Raw genomic sequence first — 23664 nt, 5'->3', positions numbered from 1 at the left:
TCTGGAGGGTTCTTAACCCCAGACACTTACTCTCACCCATTCCCAGCCAGTCCAGGGACTGGCTTCCCTTGAGACACAGGGCTGTGTGAAGAATGGATGGAGACGAGAATGAAATCGGGGTCCTGTAGGAAGGAGGAAGGGAGAATGAATGCTAGGGAGACAAGGAGAGACTCCGCTACCCCTCCCACACACATCCAGAAGTAGAGGGCAGGGCACCTGAGCCTCCCCCATCCTGCCACCTCTGCCTGTCCCCAGGCCCTTCCCAAAGAAGATGGGGAGCAAGGTCAAGGAAGGGGGACAACCTCCATGGTGAAGGAGGCTGTTGCCAAGGGCAGAGGGGTCCAGGAGCCATCAGAGCTGGCCCCAGGCCCCATCATGGTGTCTGCAGGAAGATATCAGAGCTGGCCCCAGGCCCCGTCATGGTGTCTGCAGGAAGATGGCCACCCAAGCTGCCCTCCGGTGGCTCCAGATGTAGCAACAGTAGGTCGTCTGGGGACCTCCTGGGACCAGGACATGAGCCAGACTGGAGGGGATCTTACTGGCTCCTATCCCTTTTCTGCTCACATCTCCCAGTCCCTCTGCCAGTCTTGATAATTGGATGGAGAAAGGGCTGCAATTGATGTTAGTTCCTACCCCTGGCATGAGGTATGGCTGGGGAGTCCAGGGTACCCAGCCTCTCTACTCCGCTGCCCCTCAAGGCTAGCCCAGCCCTCCCCGATTAGTCAGAAAATAATCCCCATGTTTCCCTACTTGATTTCCTGTGTCTCACCCGCCAAGTGGCTCTAGTTCCAAGATGACTAATGGATTTCATCTCACGTGCCAGCTTCTGCTGATTGATAGTAGCCATGCTGGAAAAAATTATGAAGCCTTGTCAGGCTCGCTGGGGGAAGACTAGCTGTGATTGATTAGCAATGTCTGCCACGAGTGCAGGAATACAGAGTGTGGTATGTGTGATTTTAGCTCACTCCTCTCAGGACCTGTTGCTCATCATCAGCCTGAGCTGGAAAGGTCTGGAGATGCCTTGTGGCTGACATCATCATGGGACAGATCAGAGCCACAGTGTGCTGGAATATGGTTAACAGTTGGCTCTTGGGTCAGGGTGAGGCTGCTTTGTAGCTTTTGCCAATTTCTGTGGTGTGAATACTCCTACTGTGGTTGATTTCTAGCTGCCAATGTGAAGTCACTGAATGCAGAATTGGGAAGAGATGAGCATGACCAGCCCTCACAAGACACCGTCTGAGCACTTATATATTTTTTCTAAAAACTGTAAAGCCTGCCACCTCTCAAAGCTCTGCCAGTGGTGGGCTGCTCCAGGAGGGGCGCTAGACTGGAACTCAGGATCCCTTACCAGCCTTGAACCATAGGTAACTCACGTCCTCTCTAAGCCTCAGTTTCCAGATCTGTAAAATGAGAGCTGGGTTGTGGTGAAGCTCAGTGAGCTAAGATACAGTGTTCTTAGCATCAGTTCACTAAGCATGGTTTATCAGACATGCTTCCAGGGCACCAAATCCAGATGCTTTGCTCAGAAATTTGCAGTGACCAGCCCTGTAAAGCCAGTATCCCCACTGTGGGGTTGCACAGGAGAAGGGCTTCCTGTTTTCTCTGATGTCAGCCTCCAAGGGCGGAGGCTGCTTATTTCAGTTTCCCTTCATAGGCCATCACACCTGTCACTGACCAAGTCCTCTCGGTAGTTTTGAGCTACTTGTGTTTCTGTCTTTCAGCGCTCCTTAATGCTGAGGTTGCTCCATCATTTCCGCTCCATGTGTGTCTTCTTCAAGCTTGGGAGCCTCATGGTCCTAAGAGGCTGTGCCAGGCTGTGTTCATGCCACAGCAGTGTTCTGCAGGCCTGCATGCTGAGGACCAGCTCAGGAATGCATGACTCTGTGACCATAAATACATACCCTCAGGGCCTCAGCTTTTCTCTCTGTGGAATGGGAATAATAATAATAGTAGCTACTTTGCTCATTCATTGGGAGGTATGTAAAATTGTTTGCATAGTGTCAGGCACAGAATAATTGCTCAATAAATGAATTCCTTTGTCCTAGCAAAGTCTTGAGTGGAGGGAGAATGGGCTAACATATAGAAGATCCTCAAAGTTGGCAAACCATAGGTAGAGCGAGGACCAGGGCCTCAACCTAGGAGCACAGGCAGGACTACAGGCATGTGGGAAACCTGGAGACAGGACTTCTGTTAGACCATGCTGGATTCCTCACTCTTGACACTTGAGATTCGGAGTCAGATAATGGTTTATTATAGGAAACTTCCCCGTATATTGTAGGGTGTTTAATGGTACCCCGGCCTCTATCCACTAGAAACCAGAAGCAGCCTCCCAGTAGTAACAGTCAAAAATGTCTTCAGATATTGCTATCTGTTCCCTAAGGGACAAGATCCACCCCAATTAAGAATCCCTGTTTTGGCAGACAGAGCAAGGCAGGCACTGTAGTTAGTCACCCAGGTCCTAGGAGAGCCTGGGGTGCAGAGCCTGTCCTGGCAGGATGGGTGGGTCGGCACATGGCGGAGACAAGTGGCAGGTGGTCAGCAGGCAGCCTGGCAGCAAGCACCAGGTGGCATGGGTTGGGGCTAGGACCCCAGCTGCTAGGAGCCCAGCAGTCAAACAGGGTCAGATCACAGCTCATGACGTTGAACTCGGGCACACTCTGTGGCCCTTTGCTTGTCTATTCAGGATCAGGATTGGATCCAAGGTCTGGATGGGCAGAGTCCTCTATGTTTTGGGGGTCGGGGCCGGGGGAGGGTGTTAGGGAGGAGGGTTAGTAAGAGGGGAGAGCTAGTGAGGAAGGGAGGGGGAGGGGCCTTACTGCCCAAATTAGAAGGCTGCCCCTTCCAACCCTGATGACCTTCATGACTTCCAGTCTGGAAAGCACAGGCTTCCAGGAAAGAGAGACCAGGTTCAAATCCAGGCTCTGCTACATGGAAATTAAGCCTAAAAAATAACAGATGCTGCCATTTAAGACAGGGAGACCACCTTAGGCAGGTTGCTTAAACTCGAAGCCTCAGGTTCTTCATCTGTGAAATGAGGATGATGCCAACCTCATGCGGTTGTTATAAGGACTGAACATGCTGTTATAAGGGCTGTGTTTAGCAATATGTCTGCCACATCAACTCAGTAAACGTCGACTGAGTGAATGAGTGACTCCTCCTACCGCCTGTCTCCCTTAAATCCTTCTGTTCATTTTAGTTCTCTCCTCTGGAATCTCTCCAGCTCTCTGACATAGGAAACTCTTGATTTCTCAACAGGAGGAAATGAGTTATTCATCTCTGTATCACTAGCACACCAGGCCTGGTAGATATTAGGTAATTAAAAAATGAAGTTTTCCTTCCTCACAGGCAAGAACTGTGCCTTACTCATCCTTATAGAGCCACAGCCAAGCACAGCTTAGGATACACTACCGGCTTTTCTTAAATGTTTGCTGAGTGAATAAATGAGCATGCTAAAAATGGGTGAAATAAAGGTGTGACATAGAACACGACCCAGGATTCTTTACTGGAGTCCATCCCTACGTGTCCTTTCAGGAGGAACATGACTGTCTTGGTTGGAGGAGATCAGCCAATCCCTAGGAAGGGCAAGTGTGGCCTCACTGAGGTGGTGGGTGAGAAAATCGACTACACAGGCCACGAGAGGCAGTATGGCCTGCTAGGAAGACTCCCGGGTGGGAAGTCAGGAGACCTGGGTTCTGGACCCATCCCTGACACCCACCTACGTGGTGACCCTGCATGGCCTCTCCCCTCCCTAGGTTCTGCTTCTTCATTTGTACAATGGGGACTTGGCCGTGCCTTGGGGTGACTCTTATGGTGCTTGGCCAGGGTGACCCGTCAACTAATGGCCATATGATTGAGCATGGCCAAGTGACCCACATGGGAGAGCCACCAGTGGCATCAAGGCACGGCTGATTGCACAAAGCCATCAGCTCCCAAGCTGCTGCCGGGAGCTGGGAGCTGCCGGGCATTGAGCATGGTGCTAGTTGAAGCGTGCTCTCTGAAATCCAGAGCTCTGATGGAAACTAGCAGGGGTAGGACTGCAGTTAGATTTTTCCAAGGGGCCTACAGATTTTCCAAGGGGACCCTCGAGGATTATCCTTAACAAGGGAAAAACTGTTAATGATAGGGTCTTTTTTGGTAAGTCCGCTATCCTTCTTCCCCTTCCTAAGGCACAGAATCAACTGAAAAACAGGCTTTTTCCATCCTGAAGTCTGTGTGAGTGGCAAGTGGGGGAACGCTAGCCTGGTAGAGCTTGACAGAACCACATTCCCTTGCATCAGAAAAGCGACCTATAAAAGAGAGATGAGAGGGTGGGGTCCAGAGAGAGGAGTCAGAAGCTGAACACAGTGGGCATGTGCGGGAGAGGACTGACGAGGTCTGTGGGCGATTTGGGGGTGAAGTGGATTGCTTTCTTCTTTTGACTTTATTTTTAATTGAAGGGTAATTGCTTTACAATACTGTGTTGTTTTCTGCCATACATCAACATGAATGGGCCATAGGTATACATGGGTTGCTTTTTGAGTTAGAGGCGTGGACGAGGAGACAGGAGCTCCACCAGTAACTAGCAGCTTGACCTTGGGGGGTTTGTGCTGTGCCTCAGTTTTCTTATCTACAAGGTAGGTATAACAGAATCTATCTGTAGTGGAAAACACTTAGAATTGTGCCCAGCATGTCGTAAGGACCATAGCAGTAGATGCGGTGGTGGTGGTGGTGATATAAAAATCCTTGAAATCAGCAGTAGAATTTATATTCCTCGGGAGGACCCAGCAAACCTCTCCTCTGGGTGGGACCTAAGTGCCAAGTCTCAGGTTGGCTTAATGGCTGCGTCTGGTGACAGTTGCCTGGCTAAGGCCGCTAACAGCGGACAGGGCCATCGCCAGGGCTCTGCTGCGTCACCACGGACGCCGCCCCCAAAGCCTGTGCACTGGGAGCCCCGGGGGTACAGGGCATCTGCTCTCCATGTGGCAAAACCATCCACATTGCCGTGGGCTGAACTTTGTCACCAGCCTGTTTCTCACGAGGACACTTACCCGGGCCAGGAGGCACGGGCTTCCCAGCTGGGCTGGGCCCCTCTTGCTAGTGCACTCGGGATATTTTCAGATTCTGGGTGACGTTCCCCTGCCCCTCCATCTAATAGGTCCCAGATGTCCCCTCCTCCCTCGGCCTCCCTCCTTCTTGCTGTTCTGAAGCCTCGCTGCCGGCCTGCCTGGGGCCTCCTCACCCGGGAACTACCTCTCTCTGTTCCCCTTAATGTGATGGCTTGACAGAGGCCAGCATGAAAGAGGCTGTTTCCTCTGAGGATGGAGAAGCAGGCAGATGAAGGCGGAGAGAAGGAAGCGGGCTTTGGGAACACGAGGAGCCAGGGGAAATATAAGGAGTCTTTATTGGCCAAGCATAAAAGAAGCGACAGGAGTCGCAGCTGTGTTAACGTGACCAGGTCACCAGGGGCTGGGCAGAGGCACTGGGCCCAGCCAGGAATCCCACGGGCCCTGGGCTTTGGTGAATCATGTTTGCAGAGATGCCTTTCAGTTTGCTGTCTCTCAGCTGCTGCTTTTTTCTCTCCCTTACCTCCCTACCCATCCTCCTGCCCCTTTAGTGGAACATTTGAATTTGTAATTCTCGGCTCTTGGTAATGAGATAGGGCTCTTGCTGAGGCCTGTGGGAGGGAAGAGGGGGGAGGTGGCCACAAGGAGGAGGAAAGAAAGGAGGGAGGCTGAAGGCAGGGTGGGGCCGGGGCACAGAGGTGCGCGGTGAGAAAGAGGGAGTGGGCAGTGGACCCAGGAGGGCAGAAAGCCTGACTCAGAGCTTCCCAGAAACCAGGACAGGACTGATAGCCATCAGGGGGGAACTCAGGGAAAAACCTCCTTCGGCTCCTGTTGCTCCTGCCTGTTTTCCGTTGTGTTTCACGGGAGCATAGAGAGACAGCAGGCGTGCTGATGAGCGCAATCTCCAGGTTCTGTAACACTCTGACCCTTGTCGAAGTGGCTTGGTGCCCAGCACCCCACATTTAGCAATGCCACCAAGAGCCCAAACTGGAGTGGATCCCTCAGAGCCTGTTTTCTAGGGTGGGCAGCTGAGGTATGGATTGGAAGTTAGGGCCACAGCCCAGCTGCACCTGGGGCCCAGACCTCTGGATTTCTCATCCAGTGATAAAAATACAGAGGTGAAATAAAGGGGGAAGAGATTAGATGGGTGAAAGTGGGCCAGGAAAATGCAAACTTCGGAGACCAGCTGGAAACCCCACAGCTGAAGAATTCTTGGATGCTCCCTCTAAGGCAACCCTTACGGCGGTGACACTGACGCTGGCATTTTCTCTCTTTCAGGGCCTCCTGTAAGTACTCCTGTGAAGTCTGGTCTCCAATGTCCAAAAGGCCTTGCTCTCTGCTGGTAACCGGGCCCGGGGTGGGGGGTCTTAGCCCCTTATACTCTGCACTGAAGTCTGCAGGGTACCCCCCCAGAGGGTTGACATGGGAGTTACTTTGCTTCCCATCCGCCTCTGCACCCCCCAGGGCCAAACAGAGGTTGTGCCCGGGGGAGCCTGTCCCTGACTATAATCTGAAAGCCTGGCTTGCCCCATTGTTAGCCTGCTCCTTTGTCCTACAAAGGCAAGTGGAGTCAAAGGAGCACCAGGTATGAGAAGAAAGAGGTCATCTCTACTCAGGTCTGGGTCCTTGAAAGATCTCCTGCCCTTTCAGTAAACAGGTCGGTGAGTGGCTCTAAGTGTGGACCGCTCCTAGGACGTGGTCTTCGCCCCACTGTGTGGGCAGCTCCATCTGGCCAAGTCACTTCAGGCAGGTGGTGGCTGTTGGTGGTGGTGTTTTTATGTGAGAGAGTGATGTCAGCGGGTTAGACTGGGAAGCAACACAATGTTGAGGCAGCCGGTCGGTCTCCTTCCCCTGGCACTGGCCTAGAGTCCAGGGCAGGGAGGGGGAGCCGAGCCATTTCCAGAGAACCTGAGAAGAGCCCAAGGAGACTGTCTCCCCGAAGTAATGGATCCAGAGAACAGGAGCGTGTCTTCTGAGGACAGCATTTGATATCCCAACAAAAGGCCCAGAGGTCACGCCCCGGGGAGCTGGGGATTGGAGTTGAAAGGGCCAAGCCCTCCACATCAGATCTTTCTCAAGGATCCTGAAAGCCTATCACCAGCCCTTCCTCGGAGAAGTCATTTCCATAGCTGTTGTCTTGATCTGAACCGTGGAGAGCAGCCACGCTGTTTGTAATGAGACCATGATGTTCCGTTCCATCAGTGTTCTGAAAGGCACATTGAACCCAGGCTGACGATACCGCCCAGCTTGCTCATTGCTCACTTAGAGAGAGAGGAAAATCTTGTCATTCCCTGAGAGGAGGAGGGCTGATTTATCATCCATGTTCTGGATGTCAGACCTCAATTCCTGTCATCAATCTTCCAAAATAAACTCTGCGTAGGAAACTTCGACAGACCACCTGCTGGAAATGGGTTGCTTTTCCCTTTCTTTTCTGACAAAGCCAGAAAGAGTCCTCATCTCCCCCACTCCAGGGACCTCCCCCATATACCTGGTCCCCACAGCCAGGCTTCCCAGCTAACCCGAGTCAGTGCTGGGTCCCTGCCTGACTTGGGGGCTGTGCTCCCCAGGAATGCAGTCTCCTGAGAGCTTCTGCAGGCCTTATCCCACAATAGTCCCCAGCCAGGGAGGTGCTGTCACTGCTGGGGGCTCTGCAGGGTGGGAGCAAATTGGGAGGTGGTTGGGTGGGCTTCCCAGGTGGCACTAGTGGTAAAGAACCCGCCTGCCAGTGCAAGAGACATAGAAACATGGGTTCGATCCCTGGGTCAGGAAGATCCCCTGGAGGAGGGCATGGCAACCCACTCCAGTATTCTTGCCTGGAGAATTCCATGCACAGAGCCTAGTGGGCTATATATAGTCCATGGGATCGCAGAGTCGGACACAACTGAAGCTATTTAGCTCGTATGCATGCATGGGTAGATATGATCCTCTTCTCCCAATGCCTGCCCACCCAGCCCCCAGCCCCATGGAGTGAGGGACAGGGACCCAGGTAGCTCTCCTGAATTCTCAACCTAACACAGAAGAGGCCTGAGTCTGTACCCAACCCTGGCTGAAACCACAAGATGAGGAGGAAATTGGAAGCCTGCCAGGGTGGAAATCACCCCCTTGCCTGCTCTCTCTGCTTCCCACAAAGGAAGAATGCTACCAGCCAGAGGCAGGGAGAGGGAGATGGCAGTTGATCACAAGGCTGGTCTTCCACCCTCTGGGTGTTTCTCAGGGTGCCTCCTGGGGTAACTCTGGTTCCCGTGGACAGTCAGCACCTAGAGAACTCAACCGTGGAGGATGGATTTTAGTAGCAGCGGGGATCATCTGAGCGGTAGAAAATTGGTGCCCACCACTGCTGCACCCCCGCTGCCATGACAGACATTGCTAATCAGTTAGGAGGCATTTTAACAGAGTGCTTTCCTTGGTCACTATTTTTCCAGAATGATCTCTGTTTGTTTCCAAGGCAAACCATTCAATATTACAGTAATCCAAGTCTATGCCCCAACCAGTAACGCTGAAAAAGCTGAAGTTGAACGGTTCTATGAAGACCTATAAGACCTTTTAGAACTAACACCCAAAAAAGATGTCCTTTTCATTATAGGGGACTGGAATGCAAAAGTAGGAAGTCAAGAAACACCTGGAGTAACAGGCAAATTTGGCTTTGGAATGTGGAATGAAGCAGCGCAAAGACTAATAGAGTTTTGCCAAGAAAATGCATTGGTCAGAGCAAACACCCTCAACACAAGAGAAGACTCTACACATGGACATCACCAGATGGTCAACACCAAAATCAGATTGATTATATTCTTTGCAGCCAAAGATGGAGAAGCTCTATACAGTCAACAAAAACGAGACCAGGAGCTGACTGTGGCTCAGATCATGAACTCCTTATTGCCAAATTCAGACTCAAATCGAAGAAAGTAGGGAAAACTGCTAGACCATTCAGGTATGACTTCAATCAAATCCCTTATGATTATACAGTAGAAGTTAGAAATAGATTTAAGGGACTAGATCTGATAGATAGAGTGCCTGATGAACTGTGGAATGAGGTTCGTGACGTTGTACAGGAGACAGGGATCAAGACCATCCCCATGGAAAAGAAATGCAAAAAAGCAAAATGGCTGTCTGGGGAGGCCTTACAAATAGCTGTGAAAAGAGAGGCAAAAAGCAAAGGAGAGAAGGAAAGATATAAGCATCTGAATGCAGAGTTCCAAAGAATAGCAAGAAGAGATAAGAAAGCCTTCTTTCAGCAATCAATGCAAAGAAATAGAGGAAAAGAACAGAATGGGAAAGACTAGAGATCTCTTCAAGAAAATTAGAGATACCAAGGGAACATTTCATGCAAAGATGGGCTCGATAAAGGACAGAAATGGTATGGACCTAACAGAAGCAGAAGATATTAAGAAGAGGTGGCAAGAATACACAGAAGAACTGTACAAAAAAGATCTTCACAACCCAGATAATCACTATGGTGTGGTCACTCATCTAGAGCCAGACATCCTGGAGTGTGAAGTCAAGTGGGCCTTAGGAAGCATCACTACGAACAAAGCTAGTGGAGGTGATGGAATTCGAGTTGAGCTATTTCAAATCCTGAAAGATGATGCTGTGAAAGTGCTGCACTCAATATGCCAGCAAATTTGGAAAACCCAGCAGTGGCCACAGGACTGGAAAAGGTCAGTTTTCATTCCAATCCCAAAGAAAGGCAATGCCAAAGAATGCTCAAACTACCACACAGTTGCACTCATCTCACATGCTAGTAAAGTAATGCTCAAAATTCTCCAAGTCAGGCTTTAGCAATACGTGAACCGTGAACTTCCTGATGTTCAAGCTGGTTTTAGAAAAGGCAGAGGAACCAGAGATCAAATTGCCAACATCCGCTGGATCATGGAAAAAGCAAGAGAGTTCCAGAAAAACATCTATTTCTGTTTTATTGACTATGCCAAAGCCTTTGACTGTGTGGATCACAATAAACTGTGGAAAATTCTGAGAGACATGGGAATACCAGACCACCTGACCTGCCTCTTGAGAAATCTGTATGCAGGGCAGGAAGCAACAGTTAGAACTGGACATGGAACAACAGACTGGTTTCAAATAGGAAAAAAGAGTACGTCAAGGCTGTATATTGTCACCCTGCTTCTTTAACTTATATGCAGAGTACATCATGAGAAACGCTGGACTGGAAGAAACACAAGCTGGAATCAAGATTGCCGGGAGAAATATCAATAACCTCAGATATGCAGATGATACCACCCTTATGGCAGAAAGTGAAGAGGAACTCAAAAGCCTCTTGATGAAAGTGAAAGTGGAGAGTGAAAAAGTTGGCTTAAAGCTCAACATTCAGAAAACGAAGATCATGGCATCCGGCCCCATCACTTCATGGGAAATAGATGGGGAAACAGTGGAACCAGTGTCAGACTTTATTTTTTTGGGCTCCAAAATCACTGCAGCTGGTGACTGCAGCCATGAAATTAAAAGATGCTTACTCCTTGGAAGAAAAGTTATGACCAACCTAGATAGCATATTCAAAAGCAGAGACATTACTTTGCCGACTAAGTCCGTCTAGTCAAGGCTGTGGTTTTTCCTGTGGTCATGTATGGATGTGAGAGTTGGACTGTGAAGAAGGCTGAGCACCGAAGAATTGATGCTTTTGAACTGTGGTGTTGGAGAAGACTCTTGAGAGTCCCTTGGACTGCAAGGAGATCCAACCAGTCCATTCTGAAGGAGATCAGCCCTGGGATTTCTTTGGAAGGAATGATGCTAAAGCTGAAACTCCAGTACTTTGGCCACCTCATGTGAAGAGTTGACTCATTGGAAAAGACTCTGATGCTGGGAGGGATTGGGGGAAGGAGGAGAAGGGGAGGACAGAGGATGAGATGGCTGGATGGCATCACGGACTCGATGGACGTGAGTCTGAGTGAACTCCGGGAGTTGGTGATGGACAGGGAGGCCTGGCGTGCTGTGATTCATGGGGTCGCAAAGAGTCGGACACGACTGAGCGACTGAACTGAAATGAACTTCCTCAGTCACTGCCGATCTATTGGAGTCCACACTAGCTGACAGTTGTTGGCCATTCCGGTTCTAGATTTAAGAGAGAGTGTCTTAATGATGCCAACTGTGAGACTGAAACAGATGACCAAGGGAAGTATATGTGCCTCTTACTGAGGATGTTCAGCTGCTAGCCTTGGTTGAAAGTGATGCTTGCTGGAATACTAGCTAACACTTACTATGTGTTAGACACTGTTGTGTTTTTATGGAAGCAGTGTAATAAAGTGATTACAGGCATGGACTCTGGAGCCAAGCCACCTGGATCTGAATGCTGCTTCTGCCACTTCTAGCTGTGTGACCTCGGGCAAATTACTTTACCTCTCTGTGCCTCAGTTTCCTCATCTATAGGATGAGAATAGTAATAGTACCTGCCTCATCCAGATGTAAGGAATATATACATAATTATATGTATGGCCTGGAGAAGGAAATGGCAACCCACTCCAATATTCTTGCCTGGAGAATCACATGGACAGAGGAGCCTGGCGGGCTACAATCCATAGGGTCACAAGAGTCGGACACGACTTAGTGCCATCTTTCTTTCTTTTATGTATGGTTATGTGTGTAGATGTATACATATTATACATACCTATATGTGTGTATAATTATGTATATGTCTTTCCATGTATAATATATTAACTCATTTAAACTCTAGAAACAGAAGGCTTCCCTAGATGATCCCCAAAGATTTTTAGGAGGAAATTATTATTCTTTGCAGTTTTATTCATTAATTTACTACTTTGTTTTATTTCCATCCCATGTTATTCCAAGAAACATTTGGGAGGGATTCATAAACTAAATACGGAAACAGTGGGTAGGTGTGTGGAGAGCAGAGACAAGAAAGCAAGGGGCATCCAAGCTGATGACCCCACAGCATCCTGTGCAGCCACAGGTACAGCCTTGAGCTTCCTGGTGGACAGAGCGATCAGGAGAGCAGAGCTGCTGCAGGGAGCACGGAGGGTCACGGGAGCACTGGGTTGGGAACCCTCCGCAGATGTGCCTGCCTCTTGGGACTGAGGAAGGTGGCCGCCCCTTGTGGGAACACTCCCTGATGGCATTTAGAAGCAGCGGGAAGAGGGACTGGCTCAGCACTACAGCTCTGGATCAAGGAGGACACCAGGGGGGCCCCAGGCTGTCTTTGTGGGGCTGGGGAAAAAGGCGGCTGCGTTCCCAGGTTCATTTGTTCACAAGCATGAATTAAAGACCTGCTAAAAGCTCGGCACTCCTTAAGGCCACGAGCAAAGCAGAAAGTGCCCTGCCTGCCCTGGGAGCTTACCTTTTGGTGCCCCGGGAGTAAAACTCAGCAGGGAGCAGGAGTGGACACTGACCCTCTACCTACGGAGCCGCTAACCAGCATCCCCTGAGCTTGGTTCTCTGTGGGGGCGTCACTGCTCCCCACCCCGCCTCCCGGACATCCTCAGAAACAAGCCCCCAGGAAGGGGGCCTTATCCCTGGTACTGCCTGCATTTGCTCAGCAGCCCTGGGGCAGAGGGACTTGTCTCCAGATGGGCACCCTGAGACCGCCTCCTGGTGTTGCCGTGGGTTTCTGGGAAGAGTGGGATGTCTGGAAGGAGAGAAACATGCCTGATGGCTGTGCCTCTGAAAGGAGAGCGCGGGCCTAGCTGCACACACCTCCCAGCCAGTCCTCTTCTCTTCTGATGACTGCGGTCCTCAGCGCTGGCTCCCTGCCAGCCCTGTGCCACATGCTCTACATACATCAGCTCATTCGATCCCAAGAGGTAGAGACTGCTCTCCCATTTACAAGATGAGGAAACTGAGGTGCAGGGAGGCCAAGCGGCTTGCCTGAAGTCACTGACTAGTAAGTGACAGCCAGGCCGGCTGACACTAGAGCCCTGCTCTTAACTGAAGCTTGCTTCTCCCTTACCACGACCCTGTCTCTCCTGACCCCAGGCCTCAGCCATGCCAGGGTGGGGGCTTGGCTCCAGAAGCTCTCTCCAGGTGGTCCTCCCCACCCTCTGCACGGCACCCCACCACCCTCTTGTATCAGATCTATCTGGAAGTTGGAGGCCAGAAGGAAAAACATATGAGTTTCTCAGAAGCTCCTTTGTTCCTGCGCCCCCTCCTGTGCATATTACTCTGAGAATAATTATTATGATCAATGCTTTGTTGAATGTTTTCCTCTCTTCAGTGGGAATTTAGATCCATCATAGGGTATCTTTAGTCTACACCCAGAATTGTGCTAGGCAAGAGTCCTAGAGTTATTCACATAAAGGGTTTGAGACAGATATGGCTGTGGTCAGTGCAGACAGGTTCCCAGAGCCACATGGGGTGGGGTCCCGCCTCCTGCTCACCCTCAGCACCAACTCACTGTAGAGAGAGTGGCCTGAAGCCAGTTAGAGGCATCAAAGGAAGGAAGTCCCACTGCTCCCCTCACCATCCCGGTGGAGGGGAAAAGGTCCCCCCAGGGAGGCTCCCACCTTCTGCTCCCTGGTCATGGTCCATTGGCACAGATGGGGCAGGTCCCCCAGAAGTGTCCCAGGCAGACTAGCTCCATCAGAGATGGTGTCTGGCTTCTCCTGTGTGGCAGGACAGGGAGGGCCAAGCCCCAGGCCCTCAGGCCCTTTCCCAGGCCAGGGCCAGAACACATGCGTGGGAACCCTGAGGCACAGAGGCTCAGAGAGAGGGGGCGTGCTGGTGAGGCCCAGAGCTCTGATGGTCCTTGAGGGATAGTTATGAAGCGGCATTCTTGTCTTCTGTCCCCTGCACAGGCTCTGGGCCTGGCACAGAGAAGGCCTCTGCCAGCGGCTTTCCTGAACGAATGAATGAGTAACTGAATGGATGCTACAACTGAAAGGAAGCTTAGTGATTAAGGCCCTGTCTTCATTTTGTTTATAAAATAACGGAGGCTCGTAGAGCACAAGGGACTCCAAGGGCACACAGCTAGATATTGCAATACCCTGACCTTCCTAAACTTCACTCTTCCTCCTTAATTTCAGGGTCCTGCTGGAAGACCCGGCCTCCCGGTAAGTACCTTTCGTTTCTTTTTCCCTTTGCCTTTCTCTCACATGCTCTTCCTCAATCCAAGGACCGGAGAGGGTGGGTGGCCACTTTCCACCAGGTGTGTCTGGATGGGAGGCCTCTCTTCAACATCTCCAACCTACGGCTGAGGGTGAAGCACCTGGGTACCTTTCCTGGGGGGCTGGGTGGGAAGGCAGCCCCCTGGCTTACTGGTCATCCTGCATACCAACTTCATTAAAGGCCACTGTCCCTGCTATGTCCCCTGGTAAGAGTAGACTCAAACACTTTATTTTCCCCCCCGAGTTACCATTTCTGAGTGCTAGAGAAGCTGGGTCCAGTAACCATGGGGGCTTTGGGACAAAAGTAGAAATAGTACTCATAGCCATCTCTCACTGAGACCTTAATACATGCCAGGCACCAAGCTAAATGCTCTCTATACATTTGATTTGTTCATCAACTCAATAAAATGGGTACTATTATGCCCATTTTATAGATGAGGAAATAGAGAGGGGAAATAGCTGGTCCGATTGTCCAAGCCTCAGTTGTAGACCTGTTGAAGGCCCCATGTTATCACACAGCATCCCATACTACTGTTTTCTGTGATGCATACTGGGCATCTGAGACCCATCTTTAAAGTCTTCAAAGACATTGCCCTGTGGGGTGTAGCTTGGGGCACCAAAGCATGGAGTACTGGATACCATGGGCCCTCGGATGGCTGTTGGCTCAGGCGAGATGCTCTAGCCAGCCAGAGGGCCAAGGTGGGCATTTAGGGGGAGCCAGGGCTGGCACCAGGCTGCCCTCTCTCCCTGCCCCGAAGGCCACATCAATTGGATTCCAGAGCCTCCTGTGCATCTTTCTATCCCAGTTACTCCTCTTTTCAATGTGAATTGTGCTATAACCTCTTGACTAAACCAGTAACTTCTAGAATTCAAATCTAGCAAGGACTCTCTTAATGAAATACATGTGGGAGAATGTTTAGCTTTGAAAATGAAAACTGTCCAAGCAAGTACGAACCCTGGAGCAAAGAAGGACAGGGCAATCTGTCCCATGAAATCCAAGGAGAGGGAAAAGTCAGATGACTGGGGGAACGTGGGCAGACTTTGTTTTTTCTCTGACAACGTCCACCTTTAAAAAGCATTTGGGGGCAATTCGCAGAGCAGGGGCCGCCACACAAGAATTTCCAGTCTCCGGCCACTCCATGCCCGTCCCTAAACCAAGCATTTTATGGCCAGGACTGCAAAGACCATTAGTTTAAAAAAAAAAGAAAAGAAATGAAACCAAAACACACATCCTGCAAGATCATTCAAAAACACAAGAGCAAGTGGGCCATTGGGATGTCGCAAGTGACAACCAGTGGGCCTGGCGTCCGCAGTGGGAAGGGTCACAGCCCTACTCAGGCTTCCCCATGAAGGGACCTGGGAGTGACCAACAAAAAGATCTGCTGATGCTTGTTGTGAAGTGCAAAAGTGTGAAGTACACACATGTTTATAACAATCACTTCTCCGGAAACTTGCTGGGCTCGGTACCTGTAGACAAAGTCTACACGGCACTCACCAGGTGGCAGGCACCCAGAGTTAGATGCCCAGAGCCATAGCCTCTTGGCATCCTCTCAGCAGCCCCAAGAGAGAGACCTGGATGTTCAGGGAGCTTCAGGGAGCTCATGGATCATGGTTATGATCCATGCTCATAATCCTTGCTGCAACCCTGCCACTCTTTCCCAAAGTCTGAACGCTTTACTGAAGACACCTTCAGTCTTGACAGTGTGCGTGTAACAGGAGCCCAATTCAGAGCTGGTTGCTACTCCCTAGTGGGCCCATGAACATCTTAGGATGCTAATTATCCCTCACAGAATTTGCCTAAGTGGCGTCAGCAGACACAGAATCACTCCAGAAATGCTCACCCTTCAGATGAACCCACAAACCCAGCTCTTTCCTACCGGGACAAACACCGTCTGATTTTCAGCTCCTGTGGCTTTCCATCCTTCCAGGCTCCCGGCAAACCCCAAGCCCTACCCCAGATTTTATGAGTCTGCACATATATGATTGCAAAAAAATATTCTCTACCAAAAGAGGGAGGAATAAAACTTAATAAGCAGATTTCCAGAATGAGGAGATATAACCCCTGGCTGCAAAACAAAGCAGTTCCATCTGAGCAGCTGAAACTTGTGATGCGGCTGAAGCCACATGGCGCAGTGATGGTGCCGGGCTGGTGGCGAGGAGGGGCAGGACTCTATTAGTAGTCTTTGCAGACACAGGGCTTGGGGAGGAGCTGGGGACCATGGGTGCTGTTCCCCAGCTCTGGCAGAAAAAGAGCAAGGGTAGGGATGCACCCTTCTGTCAGATGGGAGCTGCTATTCACTCTCCCTGCCTTGAAGATGAGCGTGACAAGGATGCAACCAGTCTGTGGGGCTCAAGGGGCAAGTTCACCCACGATGCCTGGAAATCATTCCAGGAAATCACCGCCCAGGCAAGCCAGATCTTGGGTATGTAGCTAGCCATGGGGCCCCTCACATGCTGGCCCGGCTCCAGCCACTTCTAATTGTTTCTGCCTCCTTCATCAGGGGGACAAAGGTGCCATTGGGATGCCTGGACGTGTGGTGAGTTGGAGCATCTCTGCCCGCTCGGGCAGCCATTGCTTGCTTCCCTGTGTTGGCCTGGCCTGCAGACCACCCCACCCCCTAGGAGGCAGTCGGACCTCTCGCTTCTCCCCACCCAAGGCTGCTGCAGAAAGGACACTCGAGGAAGAGGGGAATGGTTTATTCCAACACTTCAGATCTTGCAAAATGGCTTTAACTCTCCAGAGAACTGCCACGGCAAAGGAAAAATCCAAAAATGGCACGAATAAAGGCTCTTTGCCAACCACTACCAAGGACTCCTATCCACTCTATGCCCTAACCACCCCCACTGCCCCGAGACAGGCAGCTCACCCTCAGATTTATAGCTGTTCCTGCAACCATCCTCCAGCAAGAGCAGTGAAAGATGGCAGGAAACGCAAATGGAAAGTGCCCTACAGAAACTACACTGTAGCCTGCATCTGGAGGCATCTTCCCTAGACAGAGGCTAATGATGAAGACAGGGCTTCCTTCCAGGCAGTGCCTCCAATCCTCACCAGGAAGGTGGGGGTTAAAACCTTTGTTTCCTGATAAAAAAATTAGATGGTGAAACAGAAGACATGATAGGGAGCTTGTGTCACATATGGGAAGGTTAGCACTAGGCTTTGAGGGCCCAGCACCAGGGTTTTTCCTGGTGGCCGCCTAAGGCAATGATGACCACACACCGGCCTCCCCGGCCCCCCAAGTCTAGGACATGGCCCGAGCTCCTCTCCCCGTCTGACCTCTGATTCCCCACCAGCTGCCAGCCTTAACCTCCACCCTGGTTTCCAGTGCCCCCTGACCAACCCCATGCCACCTCTCCATGTCACTCACATGCTTTGCCTTGTTTACGTCACCTCTTGGCCTGGGCTGGCCTTAGGCCTGGGTTTGGCATCCTGTGTGCATGGCTGGCCTGGTGTGAGCCCAGTGCGCAGAGGCACCAGATCATAGCTAACACTTGAAAGTGCTGTCTCTTGTGCTCAGGGCCTTCCACGCATCAGCTCATTCGGTCCTCCCAAGAACTACATGAGGCAGGCACGATGTCCACCCCCATCGTTCAGATGAGAAAACTGAGGCTCAGATGTTCAAGTGTCTGTCCCAAGGTCACAGGTCCAGCAAGTGGCTTATTTTAATCCAGGCAGCCTGACTCTAGATCTGTGCTCCTAACCCTAATAATGGAATCCTGCCTCCCACCTCCCAAATCCCTTCCATGGGAATCACAGCTCTAAGGAGGGTCTGATCCTTAGGGTGAAGCCACAGTTCTAAGCCTAGGTTCTGGGACATTTCAGAGGTTCAGGACAAGGGTTCCATGTCACAGAGCTTTGAGCTCCCTTGGGCCACCCAAGAACTGTCAAGACAGGGAGACTGGGAGCCCTGGGCCACCCCGTTGGGCGGTTCTCCCGTCGCTTCCCAGATCACAGCACTGTGGCATCCCTGCCTCACCCTTTCTCTAGGCTTCAGCTCTCTAAGCCCAAACCCTGAGTCCCCCAAGCTGTCAGTGTGTCCTGTGTAGAGTAGGGGGGTGACATTCAGCCAGCCTTTCTCAGGGGCTCACTTTGGGAAAGCCTGGGCCAGGTTCATTCTCCACCACAGCCCTCTGAGATCCTGTTTGTCTATGAGCACGTTGAGACTCAGTTTACCCAGGATTGGGGTGGAGTTGGGTCTGGTACCCAAGACACCCAAGTCCTTGCTTCTGACAGGGAAGCTTCAGGAGTCTCTACCCTGTGTGCAGCTGCCAGCCTGCTGGGAAGCCTGCAGAGTGCAAAGCAGCCCCTCCAGGCCTGCCCCCTCATGCCCTCCTTCTTGGGCCCTATGGATGTATCCCCCCAGGAAGTGTCCATCCAAGCCTTGTTCTGACCACAGTGGGGCAAGGGGGGGCAGGAGAAAGAGCAACAGGAGGTCTCCCCATTTCCTTCTACACAAAGCTATTTTCAAACCACCTTGGTGCTTTTATGCTGCTTGTGCTGTTTTAAATGTGACAATGGGCCCATTTGGCTGCCCCGTAGGTGTCCTGGCACGGGCCACCAGAGAATACTGGGGTGGACGATGGGTGTGAAATGCCTGAGATGTTCTCATGATTCACCAGAGATGGTGCTCCTGGCTGCTATGAATGAGGGTGGATTGGTCACCGTGGGTCCAGGGGTCCTTGGCCATGACCCACTTCCCTCTGCATCCCGGACGCATCCTCCCAGATGTGTGTGCTTCTGTCTGTGTTCCTCATCACATCTTGCCTGGCCACCCCTAACGACTCCTGTCGCGTCTAGCTTGGCAGTTTCGTGCTTGGTGTTCGGCTAGACCTTCAAAAGGACTGGACTGCACCTCACCTCACAGTGCTTGAAAGTCTCTCCCATGCCCACTCCTCCTCAAAAGACCCAGGCTGCTGGGGCCACAGCTCCTCAGACATGTTTCTGGCCTGGGTAGGCTCTCCTTCTTTCTGTCTCTCTCTCTCTGTCACATACACACACACACACACACACCATGCACACAGATGTCAAGAGGGCTTCTTAAGGTCCCTGCCACTATTTCCTTCCTAGTTATCTGGCTGGGGCCAGCCTTTGGGCTGAGACAACAGCCGTCCACGAGCTATGCTTGTCAGACTCGGGACCTGCTGAGTGTCAGCATCTGTGTTTGGTTTTGTTTCTTATTTCACGGTGATTTCTTGTGTTTGGTCATCATGCCATTAACACGAATTCTTGCGCGTGTGTCTCTCTCTCATCCTTTCTTTTTTCTCTCCCTGCGCCCCTCTCTCTTCCCTGCACCCCATGTTGCATGTGATCGCCCCAGGGAGGAAAGGGCCAACCAGGCGAGAAGGTGAGTCCACACTTTCCCCTCCGCACCAGTGCCTCCACCCCCTGGAGTCATGGGGGGTGCTTTTGGAAGCCCCCCTTTCCAGCCCTCCTCCTGGTGCACAGGCCCCAGTGGAGGCTGCCAGCCCAGCCTGCTCTGCCCTCGCAGCCTCTCACGGCCGGGTCTCCTAACAGCCTCCACCCCATCAGGCAGCAGTCGTGGGCGGAGGTCCCACTTCCCTGACTGAGGTCCCACTTCCCTGGCTGAGGGGTCTCTGCTGCCCGTGGGGGCTGCACATGGCCTCCTGGCACTGATTTTGGCCTTAGACAGTCACCCTTCCCAGAGGTGAGGACAGCACCAGCTGCCGTTGTATGTGGCTGGTCCTACCCCCATCTGCAGCCCACCACTGCCCCCTCAAACCGAAACACCCTCTTTGTGCTGCTCCCCGAGAAAGTCCCCCGGCAGACGCCCAGACAGACTCCCGGGGTGTTAGAGTAGAGTCTCCCAGGAAGCTAGACGCCAAAGAAACAGTCCTCTCCTGGAACTGGGTGGGCTCTGAGGGATTATAGAGCAGTGTAGCTAACCAGCTGGCTCTCGAGATGAGGCCCAAAGTGGGTGTGGAGCTTGCCCGAGGTCCCACAGGATTAGAGATGACCAGAGGGCTAGAAGCAGACTCCTGGCCCCAGCTCCACACTTCCTCGCTTGGACACCGCAGTGTGTATTTCTGCAAGTCTCCCCATCCCCGAAATAACAATGACAACAGTAACGATAGCAACAACCATATATTAAGCGCAAACTGTGTCAGGCGCTGTTTTAAGCGGTTTACCCTGTAACAGTAACGTCCCAGGTAACAGTGGTGCAGCCCTTCCAGGGAGGCTTCGTAGTCCCATTTACATGAGAGGGAACTGAAGCACAGAGAGGCAGGGTCACATACCTGACGTCACACAGCAGAAAGTGACAGAGCTGGGGACTTCCCCGGCAGTTAAGACTCGCTGCTTCCACTGCACGGGGCACAGGTTCAATCCCTAGTCTGGGAACTAAGATCCCACATGCCTCATGGCATGGCCGAACAATTTAAAAATTAAAAAAAAAAAAAACAAAAACTTTTTTAAATGACAGAGCTGGAGAGGATTCCCAGGGTGCCTGACTCCAGGTTGGACTCAGGTCCCTAACCACTGTGCTATGCTGTCTTCCAAGTATAACGAAGACTGGGTCTCACCCTCACGGGCGGTTAAACCACCCAGGGGAAAGACAGGGGACATGATCACAGTATAAGAATAACAGCAGACGCTTGTTAGCCCCTTCGGAGACCCGGCATTCTTTTAAGCATTTTACACCATTATCTCATGAAGTTTTCACATCTACCCTATGAGACAGGTGCTATTATCTCTGCATTACAGGTAAGGAAACTGAGGCAGAGAGAAGTTAAGTAGCCCAAGGTCAGCCTGCACGGAGCAGAGCTGGGCTTCAAACCCAAGCATTTTGGCTCCTACCCATCACACTATGTTGCCTTGTATAAAAATTATTACATAATTGCAATGGAATAAACAGCTACTTAATTTGAATTCACTCTTCACCTGCGTGTGAGGCATGACATTTTACAAATGTATTTCCGTCCCTTGCCCTGTAAGGGCAGCAGAGCTTCTCTCAGCATCCTGTTCACAGAGGAGATATGTGGGCTCAGAGAGGTTCTGTGAGGCAGAGCAAGACCTGCAGGTGAGGCCTGGGCATTTCCTGGACTCCTGGAGGGAAGTAGCATCCTGCCATCCTCCAGCCAGGCACCGTCAGGATTCTTCTGCCAGAAAATCACCTCTCATCCCCACCTGTGTTCATACACCCTTCATCCTCCTTCTGTCACACTTCCCCAAGCTCCAGCACACACATGCACACGCACGCACACACACACACACACACACACACACACACAAGCTTATCTAGGCAGCTGGACCACATGGCACTTTGAGCCTCCAGCCCAGCATCCACCATCCTCTCCGGGCTGAAAACTCTGCTGCAGGCTTAACCCCTCTGTGTCACTCCACACCAGGACTAGGAGGCCAAGGCAGCTCTAACCTCCAGGCTCAGGCCTGCTGGGCCCACACAGCAAGTGTGTGTCTTGTCCCCACCTCTGTTTACAGCAGCTCCATCCGGGGGCGGGCTGCTGTCTGGCAGTTACAGGGTGTGCGCCACGTGAACACTGGGGAAGAAGGCTCAGGGGGTGTGAAGTTTGGCTGGGGCTGGGGCAGGCTGGGGAGCATCCTGAGCAGGGCCCTGTGGGGACGCTTCTAGGGCCTGAGCAGCCATGGCTGAGCTGAGTCTCCCTCCTTGCCTCTCTCCCCCCACCCCCTGCTCCTCCCTCTCCCCCATCACCGCACGGCATCCTCTTCTCCCCACTTCCCGGCCTGGGGGCCCACCGCCCTCTTTCTCTGGTCCCCAATCATGTGCCGTCACTCATATCTCTTCTCTCCATTCCTCCTGCTTCCCCACTGCCCTTCTTGATCCTTCTGGAATGTTCCATACATCCTCTTTTCATCTCCTCTCCTGTGAGTCCTTCATCTTCCTCCACCTCCTCTGCCTCCTTGTCCTGCGGTCTCTGGGTCTTGGGGTCCCCCCTTACCCTCTCTGCCTTCCCCACCTGCCAGCTTCTCCTTTCTGTTCTTCCCCCCTCCCCTCCCCTCCCCTCTCCTCCCCTTCCCTCCCCTCCCCTCCCTCTTCCCCTCCTCCCTCTTTCTCTCCCATGCAGGGCGCCCCAGGAGATGCCGGCATGTCCATCATTGGTCCCCGTGGCCCCCCTGTAAGTGGTTTTTGCCCTTCTTTGGGATGGATGGATGGGTGAGTTAATGAGAAGGGCTGGGTGGGGAGGGGGGTACGCAAGTCCTGGCTGTGCCTCTGGGTGTGATGCCTACCACATGGGATGCAGTCAGCCTGGCCAGGCCTCAGTGCTGCTGTCGATGTCAAAGAAAGTAGCTTAAATCCACCTAAGTTACACCCTCTTGGGAAGGTTTCTGAGAGCCGACTCTCTAGCCACAAAATGACAGCAGTTGTGAGGCGGCCCTGCCGTTTACAGGCAGAGGGAGGAAGTGCTGGTTCTTCTTGGGGTGGGGAGGCCCGGTGCTTCAGCTTTCCAGGGGAAAGCCTTGTTTCCAGATGCCCAGGGAGCAGCTACCCCAGAGGCCTGGTTCCCTGACCCAAGCTCCCACTCCTGGTCTTGGCAAAGCCTGCCCACCACTCGCCCACAGAGGCTCATTTTGGTGCTTGGTCTGGGTCCCAGTACCCTCTGCCCAGTGGCCGGGGGCTTGGGAAAATCGAGAGACACTTCCCCTCCAGTACAGTTCCTTAGGGACCGAAAGGGGGGCTCGGGTGATGCTGCGGGAAGATACCGTGACTGTGGGAAGGAGGACTGACTGTTTTTCTCAAAGAGTGTCCGACCCACGGGGCTTCAATCAAATCTCCAATTGTCAGAGCAGAAGGGACCTCTCAGAAGGGGAAACTGAGGCACAGGGAGAGGAAGAGGCTTGGCCGGGGTCCCGCAGATAGAGAAGGATGAGAACCCAGGACCCCTGGCCCCAGGGCTCCGCCCATAGCAACGGGCTGCCGTCTCCATGCTCTCCTGGGCTCTTTTGCTGACTGACCATGCATGGGAGGGGGAAGGGATGTGGAGCCCTAGCCTCAGACTCCGAGAGCCTAACCCAGTGGGTGGATGAAGCCCTCTAACTTATCCCCCTGTGTTCAATGGCAAGCAGGAGTCTTCTACCCACAGACTAAGGAGAGGGGTCAGAGAGCAAATTGCTAAGCTCTGTCCAAGGGAGGGGCTGACCCTTGGACAGTCAGGGAGGGGCTATGGTACGAGCTGGGAGCAGAGGGGCGGAGCCCAGGAATTTTAGCAGGGGAAGCCAAAGGACAGAGTGGGGCTGGCAGGGCTGGCCGGTCGGGGGCCTGGGCTGGAGGCAGGGATTGAGGGTCCTGGGCTGCACAGACAGGCTTCAGCAAGGTTTCCAAGGCTCAGATCACACAATAGTGCTGAAGACTGACACTTTGCACTTACTCTATGGCAGTATCCTGAGACCGTTACACATAGCAGCTCACTTAACCCTTACGAGAACCTCACAGGGAGGTACTATGAGCACACCCATTTTACAGACGAGAAAATCGAGGCCCAGAGAAGTTGAGTGACTTGCCGAAGGTCATACACGTGAGTGGGGCCTTGCTAGGCTATGACACTCAGCCGGGCTGTGTGCTCAGAGC

The 23664-nt window shown here is 52.2% G+C and overlaps 1 protein-coding gene across 1 annotated transcript in view; it reads left to right on the top strand.

The window, feature by feature from the left end:
* The window catches only part of COL13A1 (collagen type XIII alpha 1 chain), a 159891-nt gene that overhangs the window by 57265 nt on the left and 78962 nt on the right, over window positions 1-23664 (top strand). Inside the window, exons 4-7 of the mRNA XM_052639731.1 lie at window positions 14024-14050; window positions 16606-16641; window positions 19420-19446; window positions 22163-22213. Of these exons, the coding sequence (XP_052495691.1) occupies window positions 14024-14050; window positions 16606-16641; window positions 19420-19446; window positions 22163-22213 (141 nt within the window). The remainder of the gene's footprint in view (window positions 1-14023; window positions 14051-16605; window positions 16642-19419; window positions 19447-22162; window positions 22214-23664) is intronic.

Source organism: Budorcas taxicolor, chromosome 5 (assembly GCF_023091745.1).
Source record: "Budorcas taxicolor isolate Tak-1 chromosome 5, Takin1.1, whole genome shotgun sequence".
Taxonomy (NCBI): Eukaryota; Metazoa; Chordata; class Mammalia; order Artiodactyla; family Bovidae; genus Budorcas; species Budorcas taxicolor.
Note: the sequence above shows the minus strand (reverse complement) of the source record. Positions and strands in the feature narration are given on the sequence as shown.